Below are 18084 nucleotides of genomic sequence, written 5' to 3'. Positions count from 1 at the left end.
GGCTAAAGTGCATCGCAGGGCCCTGACCGGTGTGGTTCAGTGGATAGAGCGTCAGCCTGCGGACTGAAGGGTCCCAGGTTCGATTCCAGTCAAGGGCATGTACCTTGGTTGCGGGCACATCCCCAGTGGGAGGTGTGCAGGAGGCAGCTGATCGATGTTTCTCTCTCATCGATGTTTCTAGCTCTCTATCCCTCTCCCTTCCTCTCTGTAAAAAATCAATAAAATATATTTTTAAAAAAGTAAAAATAAAGTGCATCGCAGGGACATGGGTTCTTAAATGGAGCAGGCCCCGAGCTCTAACCTCCTGCTACGACCCGGCGTCACTGCAGGCAGCCGGTCCCTGAGGGGGAGCGAGGCTCGCAGAGGCGGTCACCTGTGCGTGTGGCGCAGCAAGCCCGGTCCCTGCGCAGGGGACGGCAGCCCCTCCGCCCTTTCCGCAGCGGGAGCAGCTAGCGGCTGCTGCCCACGCCCCTGCGCATGGCTATTTCCTCCTGCTTCCGTGTCCTTGCTCTGAGGCTTCTGAAGCCATCAGCTTTGGGGGTGCAGTGACTTGGTTTCCATGCCTCCCTGAGCGTGGCTTCCTGTTGGTGGCTCCAGGATGTCGTGTTGCCTCAGGCTCCGCTCTGCTTCCGAGACCCAGTTACGCCCGGGTCTCCTGGGGGAGAGGGGGGCCCCTGACAGTGTCAGGGTGCTGGGAGTCATCTGCCTCTGGGTCATTCTCATTACCGTCACCTGCTCAGAAGGCCCATCTGCAGGCGGGTGACCCTTCTTTCACTCCTTCGATCTGGGGTCCGAAGGCTGTCACTGAGATCAGTAGGTGCTCATATCCGGAAACTAGTTCAAAACCATGTCCTGACTTTCTATTGGAAAGGATGGCTCAAGGCCGAGTGGCTTCCACTTGAAGGTTATTTAACCCCCAACAATACTCTCAAAGTTACTTTGATCAGTTAACATCTCCTTTAAAAACACACACACACAGTTCTGTCGAGCCGGTGTGGCTCAGTGGTTGAGCGTCAACCTATGAACCAGGAGGTCACGGTTCGATTCTGAGTCAGGGCACGTGCCAGTAGGGGGCATGCAGGAGGCAGCCTATCCATGATTCTCTCTCATCACTGAGGTTTCTCTCTCTCCCTCTCCCGTCCTCTCTGAAATCAATAAAATATATATTTTTTTAAAAAAACAGTTCTATGGCAAATCTCCTATGTAAGCCCCCATCAGTCAGAACGCTGAACCACTGGAATCCACTGGAAATAAATATCAGGAGGAGCTAAGTGTTTGCCAACTTTATGTTCTTATATTTCCAATCGTAATCTCTCCAGACACGGAGTAAAATGTTTTTGAAATGGAATTCTTTCTCAGACGAAGAATGTCTATTTCCAAATCCTGCAACTTCTATCTTGTCTGACTCTGGTTTCACTGAAGATCAGTAAGGAATCATTCCTATAAAATCTCCACATTCAACTTCTGGGACTTGGTTCGCAGACCTGAGCTGAAAGGGCTTCCACTTGGGACCCAGATAACATGCACACGGGCCGAGGCTTTGCTGACTCCTCACTTCCACTGTGTCAACTTGTCACCTTCTGAGTGAGGGAGAACGTGCGGACAGGCACCACCCGGGATCGTTCCCATTTGGGGAGAAGTAAGCCCCCCCCCCGCCGCAAGTCCAGGGAAGTTAACCATGTTCACCTCAGTGCCAATGGCCTCAGACTGTGGCCACCAAACTTGAAGTGCACTTGGGAGGTGGAGCAGGTACAACTGGACAAATACATGGCAGCCTGCCCCCCTCTCCTTCCTAACTCCCAGCACCCTGACACTGTCAGGTGCCCCCCTCTCCCCCAGGAGACCCGGGCGTAACTGGGTCTCGGAAGCAGAGCAGAGCCCGAGGCAACACGACATCCTGGAGCCACCAGAGGCACCAACAGGGAGCCACCCACCTGGAGGACTGCTTTGGACCAACGCACTTCCCTGCTGCGCAGGCCCATGGCGTTCATCTTTCCTGTGCGTTACAGCTGACACTACCCTGAATGACACGCTAGGGCAGGGGTGGGCAAACTTTTTGACTCGAGGGCCACCATGGGTTCTTAAACTGGACCGGAGGGCCGGAACAAAAGCATGGATGGAGTGTTTGTGTGAACTAATATAAATTCAAAGTAAAGGAGCGGAGGGGAGAGCAAGAGTACCCTCCACTCTTTCGGCTCCGCGGGCCGGATAGAACAGCCGAACGGGCCGGATCCGGCCCGTGGGCCGTAGTTTGCCCACGGCTGCGCTAGGTTTTCCTTATACTGATATCCTTCGTGTTACCTTTGCTACAGCCTCTGAAATTGTAAAATCCCAGGACAGAGATGAGGGAAAAGTCCACTCAGGTACCTAAGGCGGTGAGTACATCTTATCTTCAAATGCTAAGGGGAGTTGTGAACACTGGCGTAGCTTTTAATAATATAATTCAATTTCTACAAATTCTCAGTTCCTCGTGTCTGCCAGTAAGTCTAATGGAATCCATTTCTGGAGTCCAAGAAATAGCTCAGGACTCCAGCCCCCATTTGTAACAGCATGGGCTGTACATCATTTAGAAAGAGAACTACCTTCCTCTGTTAAGACATGTCTGCAATCTCGGGTTTTACGATAAATGCCAGACTTTCACCTCTGAAGCTTTCTTCTCTCTTGCAGAGCTGAGTGGGCAGAGCTATTAAATAGCTTAAGGAGTCCACTCAGGTATACACATTGTTTTGGATGATATAACCACAAGGTTTTCATTTGGTTGGACCACAACAATGTAAATTATTGTACCTTGCTATTACAGGGTGCCTTCCACACTTATTTCACCTATTCTCATAAAAATCTTTGTGAGCGATGGTGATTATGCCCCCCACTTTAGAGATTAAAGACCGAGTCTGCAGTGACTTGATCTGCATTATGCCATGAAGTCACAGAGGACTTGTGTCTGGAACTTGGGCTGCTACGGGTCAGCTGTCCAACATCCTTTAATCAGATTAGCTTTTCCAATGTAGGAAGGAATGGCCCTTCGGCTCCCCTAAACCAGACCTGTGTTTTTAACACTCAAAATGCTGCAGACCGCGGTACTTATGGTGGATTTCCATTCCCGGGGTACTGAAAGGGGGAGCTGTGTGTCTGTCTCTCTGTCTCTCTCTTCCCCACAGGCCTCCTCTGTGCTGTGAGAAGCGAAGGTCACACCCCAGGGGGATGAAACGCTTTCAAAGAACAGTAGCCCTTCTTCAAAGACATCCTCTGGACAGACAGCTCCTCAAGACCAGGTGCGCCTCCAGGCTCAGACTGGAGGGGTTGCTCCGGGGAGCCAGGGCAGACTGGTGGAAGGGAGGCAGGCCCCGACAGACTCCACGCTGACAGGTACTAATTACCAGAGCAGCGATAACCAGGCCAACACGGGAGGGCACAGCATTTTTCAAAAGGCACCACAAGCACGGGATCCAAAAACTCCAGCCCACTCGAGACCCACAGAAGCAAGCACGAAGCCACCGGATCGCAATCAGGAATCCCGTCCCGAGCAGACGAGGGGATTATCTCTCGGTAAACATGTGTGCTCTGCCACAGCCTTCTTGCCAGCTAATACCTGTGAAAAATGCTGTGTGATCCATTTTTCTCCTGCCTGCTCCAACAAGCTCGCAGGAGGGAAAACAAAAGGCTAAATGGATGGACTTTGGCCCTCATCCTAATCTAGATAGCAGATGATGAGAAGCCCTTTAGCAGGGAACCAAAGGAAGATAGTCTCTGTGGGAGGGCCCTGGAGCTTCAGAAAGAATGTTGGCAGGACTGATGGCTGATAAGGTCAAGCTTCACCACCACCTAACTCAGGAATTCAGGGTGGATCAGCACTTTCCCAACAGAGATAAGGCCGGCTCTTTCCCAGCCACCCAAAGAGACTTGGTGTAGGCTTCTGGGAGCTTCTAGGAGCCAGGGTAGCACAGAAAGCCAGCCATGTTCCTGCTGCTGAAAGAGTCCGCCTAGACTGGTGGGTCTCGATTCTCAGAATCACTGGGGGAGCTTTGTAAAAAGTGGCTGGCCGCGCTCACGGCCAATTCAGTCCAAATCTGTACCCAGGTGGCAGCAGTTTTTACAAGCCTCTGGGAGACTGTGCGCAGCCGGGCGGCGTGGAGAACCACGGGTGTAGCCCAGGGCCTGCGGCACGTTCTCTGCGAAGGGCCAGATGGTATTTTTGGCTTTGGGGGCCATACAGTCTCTGTCTCACCTCAACGCTCCCCTTGTAGCTGCCATAGACAACAGGTAAGTGAATGGATGTGGCTGTGTTCCAATAAAACTTTATTAGCAAATACCCTGAGTGGACAGTACTTAGCCTGTGGGCCATCCGTAATTTGTTGGCCTGTGGTTCAGACTATAATTTACCCCATGCAAGAATCCCCTCCAAAAGATGCTGCAAATGGTCATATACTTCATCTCAACACATCCGGAGTTTCTCAGGAAGAATGAATGAAAACGTTAACTCCAGAAAAAAAAAAGTTTCTGAAATAACCAATGTATTCAGCATTAAAAAGAAGGCAAATAGAAGAACATATTAGCATGAAGACAGTAGGAGAAAACTCTACAGAATGGAGTTGCAGAAAACGTACTGGGACTGGGTACCAAACTGCTAGCTCACCGGTTCACACAAATCGAGTTGGGTTTTTTTTTTTTTTTTTTCTTTTTTTTTTAAATATATTTTATTGATATTTCACAGAGAGGAAGGGAGAGGGACAGAGAGCCAGAAACATCGATGAGAGAGAAGCATCGATCAGCTGCCTCCTGCACGCCTCCCACTGGAGATGTGCCCGCAACCAAGGTACATGCCCTTGACCGGAATCGAACCCGGGACCCTTTAGTCCGCAGGCCGACGCTCTATCCACTGAGCCAAACCGGTTTCGGCTCGAGTTGGGTTCTTTTAACCGTATGGGGACATGCACGCTCAAATCTTTGTTCCAGCAAAGCACCTAAGTCTCCTTTGGTCAGGGGCAAAAATGACCTAGATATTCTTAGATACCAGATGGTACAGTATTAACACGAGATCTTTTCTCTCCAACGAATGGGGTTTTGCTCTGGTGATTCCCGTAACTCAGGGAAATCTGCGAAGAGTGTGGGCAAGATGCACTTCCCCCGCTCCCACCCTCCTCTCTCCCCTTCTGCGCCAATACTAGAAATGGCTGTTCTAGTTCATTCTTCCGTTCACCATCATGGCCTCATTCCCCCTATAATCAGCCGTAAGGGATAAACCAGGTCCCCACCATTTAGCAGGGGTCCTCAAACTTTTTAAACAGGGCCAGTTCCCTGTCCCTCAGACCGTTGGACTATCGTTTTAAAAAAAACTATGAACAAATTCCTATGCGCACTGCGGGCCCGGGACGAGTCGGCTGCTAAGCAGGACAGGCAGCGGCACCCGGCGGGCCGGATCCATGTCCTCGGCGGGCCGCATGTGGCCCGCGGGCCGGAGTTTGAGGACGCCTGATTTAGTGTATACCAACACCAGGTGCTATCTTTAGTTTAGCAATCCTACCGTGGGCCATGAGAAAGTCACAAAGCAGAAAGTGCTCTGCCTTCCACTTGCCCCATGTAGTGTTGCAAAACAGTCCGGTGACTTGTCAACTTCCAACCAGTCTTTATTTGCAGATCCCTTGAACAATGGGAGGGGCAAGGGGTTCCAAAAACCCCATCAGCTCTTTGAGCGGCCTCTGCCCTGTCTAGGAAAGAGCACAGAGCACTGAAGGCTACTTGCACAACCAGGTCTGGGTTCAAATCCAAGTTCTACCATTGACTGGGCATGTAACCTTGGAAAAGTAATTCGGCCTCTCCAACGTTCAGTTCCTCGTACACCCAACGGAGGTAACACCACACGCTTCACAACGCTGCTATCATAACCATGCCCAGAACACTCCAGTTCGCTAAATACTGCTTCTCTTAGCTTCGAGGTATCAACAATGAAGGAATCATGGGAAATGAGCCCGAGTGTTATTCTGATTCCTCTGAAATCACCAGAGCAAGGGCGCGCCTCCCCGCTTTAAATGACTAGCGCTGAGGGCGAGCTGGGCTGTGAGGCCTGTGCGGCCGGCTGCAGCCCAGCAATGCTACAGATCCTACCACCAGCAGCTCCCGACGTGGGCCCAGACCTCTGTAGGTGACATCTGTTAGGTTATGACGATTCAAGGCAATAGGACCACCGTCTTGAACTTGATCCCGTGGCCAAAAGTAATTCATTTGAGTCCCATCTAGGAGTTTTTCTCATTGTAACTGGCAGTCCAGATTAAATGGCAAATAGAAAGGGCTTGGGTCAAGGCGCCAGGGACAGCAGCAGCCTGCTGAACCGCCTGGGTCCATTCTAGACTCCATTCGTGGTCTTTGGCACGGGACCTGGCAAGACCCACTGGCCTCTCCGGCCCATCAGCAGACAGGCCCGAGCTGGTCTGCGGAGGTGGCGTCTAGACAGGGGCTTGTGGGGGTCGGGAGATGGGGTCTGAGGGGCATGTTAGAATTTCAAGTCGACACCACAGTCATCTGCTTCCTCTACTGAAGGTTTCTTCAGACGCCACGTCGAAGACAGCATCATCGGAGCTGCTTTTCTCCCGGGCACGCGTCAAATCCCGTGGAGCCCGGGGAGGGAGGGAAGCCAGTGCGACTCCCCACTGGCCCCGTGTGACGGGAGTGCACGGCCTGGAAACCGAAAACTGGCTGCTGCCCGGACCGGTGTGGCTCAGTGGCTAGAGCGTCGGCCTGCGGACTGAAGGGTCCCGGGTTCGATTCCGGTTAAGGGCATGTACCTTGGTTGCAGGCACATCCCCACGAGGGGGTGGGCAGGAGGCAGCTGATCGATGTTTCTCTCTCATCGATGTTTCTAACTCTCTATCCCTCTCCCTTCCTCTCTGTAAAGAATCAATAAAATATATAAATAAATGAATGAATGAATGAATGAATGAATGAAAACTGGCTGCTGAGGGATGTCCCAGCTCCACAGGACCACAGGCTCTGAACCAGGCCCTAATCCTCTCGAGGCTGGGGGCGGGGGGCTCCTCCCTCGCTCCCCCCGCTGGGTGTGCAATCTGCGGGCTGCAACAGCTCCTCCTCCCTTTGCACTCGCAAGGGCTCCCGTCCCGAGTCCCCAAGCTCCCTGGCGGCACTGGCATAGGAGCCCATAGGTAAGACACCCCTTCTTCCCCAGGCAAGTGTTCCTCTCAATCAGCGGCCAGGAACGTCCCCCCAAGTTGTTCCGCTCCCTCCTCCTCTCCCGCGGCATTCTTGGAAACACTGGCTAGAGAGCGTCTTTGGAGACCCGACCAAAAGGGACCGCGGGGCAGGTAAGGTGCTACTGGAGGAAACGCTATGGGCTTGAATCGCAGGAAATGACCGATATTCGGCCCTTTGGAAGCCACAGAAACGACCATTCTAGACGGTTCAACCTCGCGTCTACCAAGCAACTTTCTGAAAGGTTGAATCGCTAACTCCGTGTTCTCAGAAACAGTGAGAAGCCAGTACTTCCAGCACATGTGACTTCGAGGCACCAAGGCCGCGGGCTGCCCATCCTGTGAGATCACTTCAAGGGGACCACGTGCTGGGCCATAAAAGTCATCTTACAAGATTTCAAAAACCTGAAATCTTACAGTGTCGTCTCTGACCTCAATGGAATTAAATTAGAAATCAACAACGTGACTGCCAAAGCCGGTTTGGCTCAGTGGATAGAGCGTCGGCCTGTAGACTGAAGGGTCCCGGGTTCGATTCCGGTCAAGGGCATGTACCTTGGTTGCGGGCACATCCCCAGTAGGAGGTGTGCAGGAGGCAGCTGATCGATGTTTCTCTCTCATCGATGTTTCTAGCTCTCTATCCCTCTCCCTTCCTCTCTGTAAAATACCAATAAAATATATTTTAAAAAACAAAAACAAAAAACGTGACATCTTTAAAAAGCCCCAGCAACTTACTTACTTTCACAGAACCCAGAGGTCAAAACCTAAATCACAAAGGCAATGAGAAAATACCCTGAACTGACTGAAAAGGAAAGCACCAGACTTTGAGGGGTGCGGTTAAAGTGACACTTACAGGAGAATTTCCACCTCTAGAGGCTATGTGAGAAAATCAGAAAGGTCTGAAATCAAGGATCTAAGTTTTCACTTTAGGAAGCTAGAAAAAGGAAGAATAAGTTAAAGCCAAACTAAGTAGAAGGAAGAAAATAAGAAAAGAGAGCAATAAAATAGAAAATAGACAAGAAATGGGGGGCGGGGGGGGGGGCGGTAAACCAAAAGCCAGTTCATCGCAAAGATAAATATAGTCGATAAAAGCATAGCTACACTGACTGAGAGAAAAAAGAAGGCACGAATGATAAATATCAGGAATGAAAGAGAGAGGACCCCACCGCGGGGCCTCCAGGAATTAGAAGAATTGTAAGGGAGCTTTGCGGAAACTTGACAAACTTGACTAATTCCCTGGGGGCTCATTCCAGCTCCTTACCTGTTTTCTATGCTTTTATCAGAACAAGCCACACACATGGTCTCTGGCTGCTCCTGCAGTGAAACCACAGGGCTGAGCAGTTGCCACTGAGACCATGCGGCCCACAGAGCTGAAAATATTTACTCTCTGACCCTTCACAGAAACGTTACTGATGGTCAGATTAGATAAACAGACAGATCCCTTGAAGCGCACAAATACTGGAACTGCTTCAAGAAGAAACAGAAACTCCGAACAGACCTGTACCTGCTAAAGGTTCCGATTTTGTGCTCGCGACATTCTCACCAAGGATTCCAGGCCCCAGTGGCTTTTCTGGTGAGTTCTAGCACGTGGCTAAGGTAGCACTAACACCAGCCCCACACAAGCTCCTTCTGGAGAGCGAGGCGGGGGGAACGCTTCCCGATTCATTCTGTGAGGACAGTGTTATCCTGATACCAAAATGGGAGAAAGACATTACAAGAAAAGAAAGACCATGGAGATTTACAAAAAAAAAAAACAAAAAAAAACACACAACCCAGCCTCTGAAGGCTGGCATGAAGCTGACTCACTGCATTCTGATGGGCAGTTAAACAAAACCAAAAAAACACATCTAGGACATACCAATATCTGAAGAATGAGAGAGAACCACCTGGAAAGCCACATGCCATTAGACCTGAGGCCCTGCATTCTCGCACGTGGCAGGAGACCACGTTGGATTCCTGGTCCAGGTGGGGGAGAAGCCCCGCCTCTCTCTTCCTCGGGCGGCTTACTCACCTCCACAGCAGCTGCAGGAAGGAAGACCCTGGGCCCTTTGCCCTAGCTCCGCTCTGGACAGAAGCTTTGATCAGGTCCTAAGGTTCAGAGCTGGGCCACCAGAGCCAAATGCCTGTCACTGTGGCCGGCATGTCACAGGCAGGTCTTTCCATGTGGCAGCTAGCCTCCGGTGTTCAGACAGGTAACGCTGCTGCTACCAACTCTAACATTCTCCCCGAGCTCACTGGCACCCAGGCCAGCCACGGCCGTGCGCGCCTGTGGCGGCTGTGAAGGGTGGCAGCTCTCCGGGAAGGGTCTGCCTGGGTCAGCATCAGAATGCCTTGACTTCGAGGCTGGGCCTGGTCCCTCCAGCACCCAAGGATCTACTGAGCACAATGAAACGGGGCCGCCTCCACAGCCTCCCAAACGGAGAGGGTTTCCCTCCACGGACACCAGAGTGTGTCCATCTGGCTTCAGGGGCAGAGAGAGTTCCCCGATTCCCTGCGTTATACTGAGTTCCTCCACCCTCGGCGGCGGCCCAGGAAAGGACCCTACACAGAGACAGGTACTCGACATGTGGGAAGGTTCCTGATCTTTCCATCCGGGATCAACAGAACCAGGGGTGGCTTTCCCGAGGCTCAGCGACACAGCACTAACGCCCAGGTCTCCGTGAAGGCCTTTCCCACGCCGCCGAACACGAGGCTGCTTCGTGTCACTCCCTGCAATTGGTTTATTCCCCTCTCGCCCACCTGCATGTAAGTGCCATGAGGGCAGGGGCCTTTCCTCTGTTAGGCGCCACTGTATGCAGTGCCTGGGCACAAGGGAGGCACTTGGTAAGTGTTTGCTACAGGAGAGGCTAGCGCAGGGGTGGGCAAACTTTTTGACTCGAGGGCCACAGTGGGTTCTTAAACTGGACCGGAGGGCCGCAACAAAAGCATGGATGGAGTGTTTGTGTGAACTAATATAAATTCAAAGTAAAGGAGCGGAGGGGAGAGCAAGAGAACCCTCCGCTCTTTCGGCTCCGCGGGCCGGATAGAACAGCCGAACGGGCCGGATCCGGCCCGCGGGCCGTAGTTTGCCCACGGCTGGGCTAGCGGATGACCCTCTGATTCCAGGGCAGCAGCCTGGTGACCTACAGACACGAATAGGAAAGTCTGAAGCTGCCTTGCCCGAGTGAAGTCTGGTGTTTGCAGATAACGCAGCAGAGCAATGGCTTTGAAAGTCGCATGTGCTAAGCGGACGCGTCGGCGAACTCACAGCTGGCGTACGAGCGGCTGTCGTCCTCACACATTTTGTGCAGATGCTGGAACTCCTCCTGTGCCAGCTCGAACCGCTGCTGCTTAATCTGGTAGATTTCTTTCTTGGCATTGAGAGCCTCCTGGGCTACCACTAAGTATTCTTTCAACATCCGTTCCTGCTCTCGCCTCCACTGCTCTCTGGGGTCCTCGATCTGGGTGAGCTCTGAAATGCAAAGCAGAAGACGTGAGTGAAATAAAACAGACACACACACAAGGAATGTAAGGGACTTCAAAGTCAGAGCTTTAGGCTGACCAGCAGTCAGGCGGCTATGGCTCTAGTGAGTACGAGAATGAATGGCCAGGCCCTAGCGGGTGTGGCTCAGTGGATAGAGCGTCGGCCTGTGGACTGAAGGGTCCTGGGTTCGATTCCAGTCAAGGGCACATGCCCGGGTTGTGGGCTCAATCCCCAGTAGGGGGGGTGCAGGAGGCAGCTAATTAATAATTCTCTCTCATCACTGATGTTTCAATCTCTCTCTCCCTCTCCCTTCCTCTCTCTGAAATCAAAAAAATATATTTAAAAAAAGAAAGGAAATGAATGACCAGGACGCACGCTATGAAGTCTACATAACAACCTTCCTACAGTGTGGAACGTCTTCTATTTTTATTTTTTAATATATATTTTTAATTTATTTCAGAGAGGAAGGGAGAGGAAGAGATAGAAACATCAATGAGAGAGAATCATGGATCTGCTGCCTCCTGCACGCCCCCTACTGGGGATCGAGCCCGAAACCCAGGCCTGTGCTCTGACCGGGAATCGAACCCTGACTTCCTAGTTCATGTGTCGATGCTCAATCAGTGAGCCACGCCGGGTGGGCGAACACCTTCTATTTTTACATGCACAGTTAAAATGAGGAGAAAACTACGCAGACATGAAGCTGCTCATTGGACAGGGGAAGACAATACCAGACCATTTTGCACACTGTAATGAAATGTGGGCAGAGATGAACCAAATGAGCCCATGACGGTCAAGCTCACAGATTTCCAGCCCTCCACTCACCGACCTCAACTAGGGTGCCTCGGCTCTGCTGCCCTGGCCTGGCCTGCCCCCCTCCCGCTCCCGCACCAGACCGCACAGCCCTGCATTCCCCATGGACTTGCTGTCTCCTCCCGCCCACCAACTCCCCACTTCCCACTCTGCTTTCTCTCCCTGCAAGCTCCCTCGGCTCCCCCTCTCTCCTCAGCTCCCATCTTTGCTTCTCCGCCAGGACAGCGCCAAAGTAACTCTGAGTCCTTCGCCCAAAGCAGAGCTCATTCTCAGGTAGCGACTCTTGTTCCCCAAACAGAAACCCAACCACACCATGACACCTTTGCATCTGTTCGTGCGGCCCCTGCTCTGCCCACCAGGGAACCCTGTCCCCTTCCAAGTCCCTTTGCAGGGACACCTTTTTCTGAAGCCTGCCCTGCCTCTCAGAGCAGTGGCTCTATGCAGTGGCTAGGACGGAAGGCCATCAGTTGTTGAATGAGGAACAGAAGGGGCAGTCTGCTCCGAGGACAGAGGGCCACTGTCCCGACGTCAGACCCTTAGACTAAGCGGGCAGACTGAGCAAATGGACAAGACACCCAGACCCGGGAAAGGCGGACTCTCTTCATGTGACGACTCTCCTAGTGGAGGTTTCAACAGAAGTAAGAAGTGGGAAACAGTGTCCAAATCCCCAGTTCCCAGACTCTGGCGGCTCTGTTACAAGGCTGACATATTGATAAACATATGCAGGCTGCTAACAGGCAAAAGAAAATGGGAGCGCGTTCATAGGAGAGAAAGGCTGATCGAATCCTCCACCCAAATCCTAAATAAATATGCAGAACCCCAGCCGGCGTGGCTGGGGGGTTGAGCATGGACCTAGGAACCAGGAGGTCACGGTTCGATTCCCGGTCTGGGCACATGCCCGGGTTGCGGGCTCGATCCCCAGTGTGGGGCATGCAGGAGGCAGCCGATCCATGATTCTCTCTCATCATGGATGTTTCAACCTCTCCTTCTCCCTTCCTCTCTGAAATCAATAAAAATAAATACATTTTAAAGGAAGAGTTGTGTTCTCAGAAGCAAGCTTTCTGAATGGGGTCTTTGGCCCCTTATGTACAAATTATTACAACAACAATAACCTTTCTTGTTCCTGGGGGGAAAGGTGGGTTCTCTGAAGGCCCCAGAGGGAAGAGGTGGGTGACCCGCGTGCCCCAGGTGCTGGCTCATCCCAGCTGTGCTCAAGGAGGCATTCAGAAAGTCCTAATGTCTAGCGCAGGGGTGGGCAAACTTTTTGACTCGAGGGCCACAATGGGTTCTTACACTGGACCGGAGGGCCGCAACAAAAGCATGGATGGAGTGTTTGTGTGAACTAATAGAAATTCAAAGTAAAGGAGCGGAGGGGAGAGCAAGAGAACCGGATAGAACAGCCGGATCCGGCCCGCGGGCCGTAGTTTGCCCACGGCTGGTCTAGAGTGTCCTGTGGAGTCCTTGAGGGGGGAGACTGGGTCTCACTTTCCCGTCCCCAGGGCCTGAAGAGTGGCCAGCACAGAGACGCGCTCTCTAACACCTGCTGTGACTCAGCACGCAGACCAGCCGCGCGGAGCCGGGGGGCACGGAGGAATGAGCAGGCTGAGTTTACAAGAGACGAGCCAGAACAGGTCCCGGCCTCAGCGGCAGGCAGGCAGGCTTTCCAGAAAGATTGTGTAAGGCAGATGCCTATGCTGTTCAGTCATACCGCCGGGCCCCAGGAGGCCAGGGCCTGCGGGTGAGGCCTGGTGTGCGCAGGCCCAGAGCACAGAGGCCTGGCCGGGCAGCCCTCGCCTCTGGGAGTGGCCTTCCCCTGTGGGAACTGCCCTCCCCCGTGGGAGTGGCCCTCCCCTGTGGGCGTGGCTCTCCCCTGTGGGAACTGCCCTCACCTGTGGGCGTGGCCCTCCCCTGTGGGCGTGGCTCTCCCCTGTGGGAACTGCCCTCACCTGTGGGAACTGCCCTCACCTGTGGGAGCTGCCTTCACCTGTGGGAGGGGCCCTCCCCTGTGGGAACTGCCCTCCCCTGTGGGAGCTCCCAGCAGCACCTGGAAAAGCAAGCTCAGACACCCCAAACACACACAGACTCGAGGTACCGGGTCAGCCGAGGTGATGGATCCACCTAGAAGCCCTCTTGCCACCCAGATGCCTGCCTGGGGGCCGGGCCGGGCCTCTCCCGGTGCCCGATCTTTGGGTCAGAGCCACACTGGAGAGCAAGGCCGAGCGCCTCGGAAACTCCGCTGCCCCGGGACTGACACGGGAAGCCTGGCCAGCCAGATTTCTTTTTTCTTTTTAGTTCCAATTTGTTATTATCTGACTCCATGAACGTAAAATTAAATTTCAATAAATAGAATTAGAACGAACATAAAAGGAAAAGAGAAAATAACGATTAAAAAAACTGTTTGTTGAAAATGTGCATTTCAGATTAATGTAACTTCTAGAACTCATTTTCTTCCATTGCAATTGAAGGGACTGAGGTGAATAGTAATTCTCAGGTCAGACCATCTCTGCACACTCTGAATCCGGGGTCCTCAAACTTTTTACACAGGGGGCCAGTTCACTGACCCTCAGACCGTTGGAGAGCCGGACTATAGTTTAAAAAAAAAAAACTATGAACAAATTCCTATGCTCACTGCGGGCCCGGGGCGCGTCGGCTGCTGAGCAGGACAGGCAGCGGCACCCGGTGGGCCGGATGAATGTCCTCGGCGGGCCGCATGTGGCCCGCGGGCCGTAGTTTGAGGACGCCTGCTAGTCTGAATAAACAGCATGCATAGGGGCGCTCTGAAGCGTCTGAGGTGCTAACAGCTTGCTTCTTTCTTGTTTAACCAGCTGACCCGGAGTGCACTGACAACAGTGATGTGTATCTAAACTGCTTCTGTGTTTTGTTTCTCATTTTTCAATTACAGTTGACATTCAGATGAAATATCTGGGTGGGGGACCACTCTTTGAACTACATGGCTGCCAACCAGGTTGGCCCTTCAGGAGGTGAGTGGGCAAGGAAGCAATCCTGAAGGCACTGCCGTGGGCCGATCACACTAAGGGGACATGCGGAGCCAGGGCACCAGAGTGAGGAACGAGCTTCAGAGGCTCCTGGGGTGGCATGCTGCACCCTCGGGCGCTCCCAGCCTGCCCCGCAGTTAACAAACCAGAGGACAGAAACGCACGTAGGGGAAGCCATGTCCCCCGGCAATAAAAAATGACAATGACAGAAACACTAGAATGAGAAAGGGTGGACGTAAGAGGGACCTGGGTCCCCAGATGACTCCCCATCGAGGGAGGCTGATGAAGAGGCAGAAAGGGTGGAGAAGGTCTAGAACCGTGGTCAGCAAACTGCGGCTCGCGAGCCACATGCGGCTCTTTGGCCCCTTGAGTGTGGCCCTTCCACAAAATACCACGGCCTGGGCGAGTCTATGTGGAAGAAGTGGCATTAGAAGAAGTTTAAGTTTAAAAAATGTGGCTCTCCAAAGAAATTTCCATCGTTGTCCTGTTGCTATTTGGCTCTGGTGACTAAGGAGTTTGCCGACCACTGGGCTAGAATGAAATGGGGCCCATGAAGCAGGGTGTGCTGCCCTTGGCACTCCTGACATTTGGGGGTGGCTCATTCTCTCGTGGGGCCGTTCTGTGCGCTGGAGGGGGTTTAGCAGTGCGCCGGCCTCTGCCCACCTGTGTTATGTGTGACAATCCAGTGTTACCAGATAATGACCAAGTGTCCCTGGGAGGCAAAATCAGCCCCGGTGAGAACCACTGCTCTGAACAGTTCTATATGAAAGGCTGATGTGGCCAAGGCCCACCATGTTAGCCGGAGTCTTTACACAGAGACCAAAAAGGGTTGGTGTGTTCAAATTAAACATATAAGCCAAAATGAAGTGAAGGTAACCAGGTGGGCAGTTAACTGTACTAATAACATGGAAGCTGTAAGCTCCACTTGGCAATAACCAACCTTCTCGTGGTGAGAGATAGTCTGGTTCCAAACTGCCTGGGAAATGTATGCCTTATATTAGAAATTAAAACCCTCCATTAGACGTGCGCACGCAGTCCCGAGCAGCATACAGGCACGGTAGCTATGTAACTGCTTCATTTTTTTAAGAACTAAGAACTTGACGAATGAAAACTTCAGCCTCCATGTCTCAAACCCAGCTGAATGTTGTTGCACTGGACAGAAAAGGTCGTTTTGCTCTACAAAAAGGGTTTAGCGTCCTTGAGGTCACCATGGAAACTCCTTCACACATAATGCGCTCCAACGTGGCGCTCTACTTACTGTTTATGTGGTCCATGTAGTAAATTCCAATTTGTTTATCATAGACTGTTTCCCATCCTAAAGGGAGCTCATCCCCAACACAGTCGGCAAAGGTCAGGGGCTTTGTTATCCTGCAAGACAAAAGGAGAAGAGCAAATTTCAGAAGCAGGTCAATTCCATGTGAGTTTGCCGAATCAACTCTAGAATCAGGTTTTAATGCATAATATGATCTAACTGACTGGTTTTGCCCCAACTTTGGGTTGGAAAATCAAATCACCACTTTGCCTAAGCAATAATCAGTGACAACATCAGTACACTCATGGTTAAAAGCATTATTATCTCAAAGTGCAACTCTAAGTACCAGGGAAACAGATATTGAAAGTTACAGAACAGGTAAGACAAGCATCTTCTCCCAAGCAGCGTGTTTAATGAGGTGATGACAGCGGAATGCGGCTCGTCCACAGCAGGCCGGCAGCGGCAGCTCCGCTTTGTTCTCGTTCCCTGCGAACTGCCTCCCCCCCTCCCACCGCGCCCCCCACCCCCCGCCCCGGGCTGTCCATCCATTTCAGCTTCCATCTACCCCAAATGGACTCTTCCTATGACCAGTGGTCCTAAGCTAAGGAGTTAAATATTAACTACTGACCAAATGCAAAAATCTACACGGGCATGGTAACCATCGGAGGAGATGCCTGCTGAATACTGCCCGGGCGCCCGATACAGTAGGAATCAAGATGGCAAAGGGTCCTTTGGTTTTCTTGAGGAAAACAACAAAAGCACACTGCCTGCAGACCTCTCTCCTTGAAGTGAAGCTGATTAAAAACCACGGTTTGACACAGATAGATGAAGGAAGGGTTTCCAGATGGGCTTCTTGATAAGGAGAACGACCCCCCCACCCCCCCCCCCCGCGCCGTCCCACACCCCGTGATCACACTGATTGACAAGACAGCTCTTGTAGAAAACGGGCCACACCTATAATTGTCTGAGTCGGGGCAGCTATCTACTCGGCAGTCTGTGTAAACGCACACTGACTGGCACGCATGGGAAGCCGATAACCTAAATTTCACTAACTCGAGTCCTCCCACATGCTCTGCTCAAGTCCCTGCCCGAGGACAGGGACGGCCAAAGCCCCCAAGACCGCGGTAAGTTTTGAACATGTTATTCCCCCAAACTGGTTCGACGACGAGGCTTCGTCTCTCCCAGTAACATTTAGAAATGATGACCACCATCAGAATGGCCCTGATCCCCGAAAGGGCTTTTTAAACACAGGGTTTTAAGAAATTAAGAGTCGTTATCAAGACAAATACACAGAAGTTACAATGTGCCACGGACATCCTCCCAAATGCGATGTACTCGAGACGCCATTACAAGATGTAATGCATGCGGGTCCCATCCCACAACACAGCTGTCCACAGCGCGACTCCTGCACGGGTCGGCAACGGTGTCAGTGGCTGGTTCCAAGTCAAGCAGGTAACAGCAGGGTTCTGTGTGTGATTCCAGCCCTGAATGGGACCAAGCTGCACCAGAAACAAGGCTACTTTAAGATCACTGAGTTCCGAGCACATCTCTGCTATGCCAGACTCACATATAAGCCTAGAGGAAGATGTCCAGGCGCAGGCGCATTCTAAGCACGTTTACATACAGGATCTCACTCAGGATCTCTCATTTACATACAGGATCTCACATTTACATAGAGGGTCTCCTCAATCAGCAAGCAGGTGGGAGACCCGACCTCACAGCACTGCTCAGCCGAGTTCACTCGCTTTATAGTTCAGAATTGTTATAAAACTATTATAAGCTCATATTTTTCCATTGTCCAATAACCAACGCGGGTAATTATAATAACACTTCTATACTCCTTGCTCCAAAAACAAACGGATCCCTCCACCATTTTGGTGAATTTTATCCTGAATTTGGTGAATTGCTATACAACCCACATCTCTGATTCCACTTCCCTTCTAAGCAAAGCAAGGAGCTGACATGCGCACCCACCGAATTGGTGCCTCAGAGCGAGCCACCGGCCTGTGCACCCACAGAAAACGACCAAGTCCCTGCTGTTGGTCTCATCAGTCCTCAGGGCCCACATCTGGGGCCCGTTTCCTCTCTCCTGACAGCAGCGTGGACAGTGCTGGGTGCGCCTGGCTCTCTAGACCAGCCATGGGCAAACTACGGCCCGCGGGCCGGATCCGACCCGTTCGGCTGTTCTATCCGGCCCGTGGAGCCGAAAGAGCGGAGGGTTCTCTTGCTCTCCCCTCCGCTCCTTTACTTTGAATTTATATTAGTTCACACAAACGCTCCATCCATGCTTTTGTTCCGGCCCTCCGGTCCAGTTTAAGAACCCACTGTGGCCCTCGAGTCAAAAAGTTTGCCCACCCCTGCTCTAGA

The 18084-nt window shown here is 52.1% G+C and overlaps 1 protein-coding gene across 1 annotated transcript in view; it reads right to left on the bottom strand.

Annotated features, from left to right (window-relative positions):
- WWC3 (WWC family member 3) overlaps positions 1-18084 on the bottom strand; it is a 122615-nt gene that overhangs the window by 64744 nt on the left and 39787 nt on the right. Inside the window, exons 2-3 of the mRNA XM_080652841.1 lie at positions 15724-15833; positions 10444-10647 (exon numbers count right to left, since the gene is read on the bottom strand). Coding sequence (XP_080508967.1) covers positions 10444-10647; positions 15724-15833 — 314 coding nt within the window. The remainder of the gene's footprint in view (positions 1-10443; positions 10648-15723; positions 15834-18084) is intronic.

The sequence above is a fragment of the Plecotus auritus genome (assembly GCF_963455305.1).
Source record: "Plecotus auritus genome assembly, chromosome: X".
Lineage (NCBI taxonomy): Eukaryota > Metazoa > Chordata > Mammalia > Chiroptera > Vespertilionidae > Plecotus > Plecotus auritus.
This window is presented reverse-complemented; position numbering and strand designations above follow the sequence as displayed.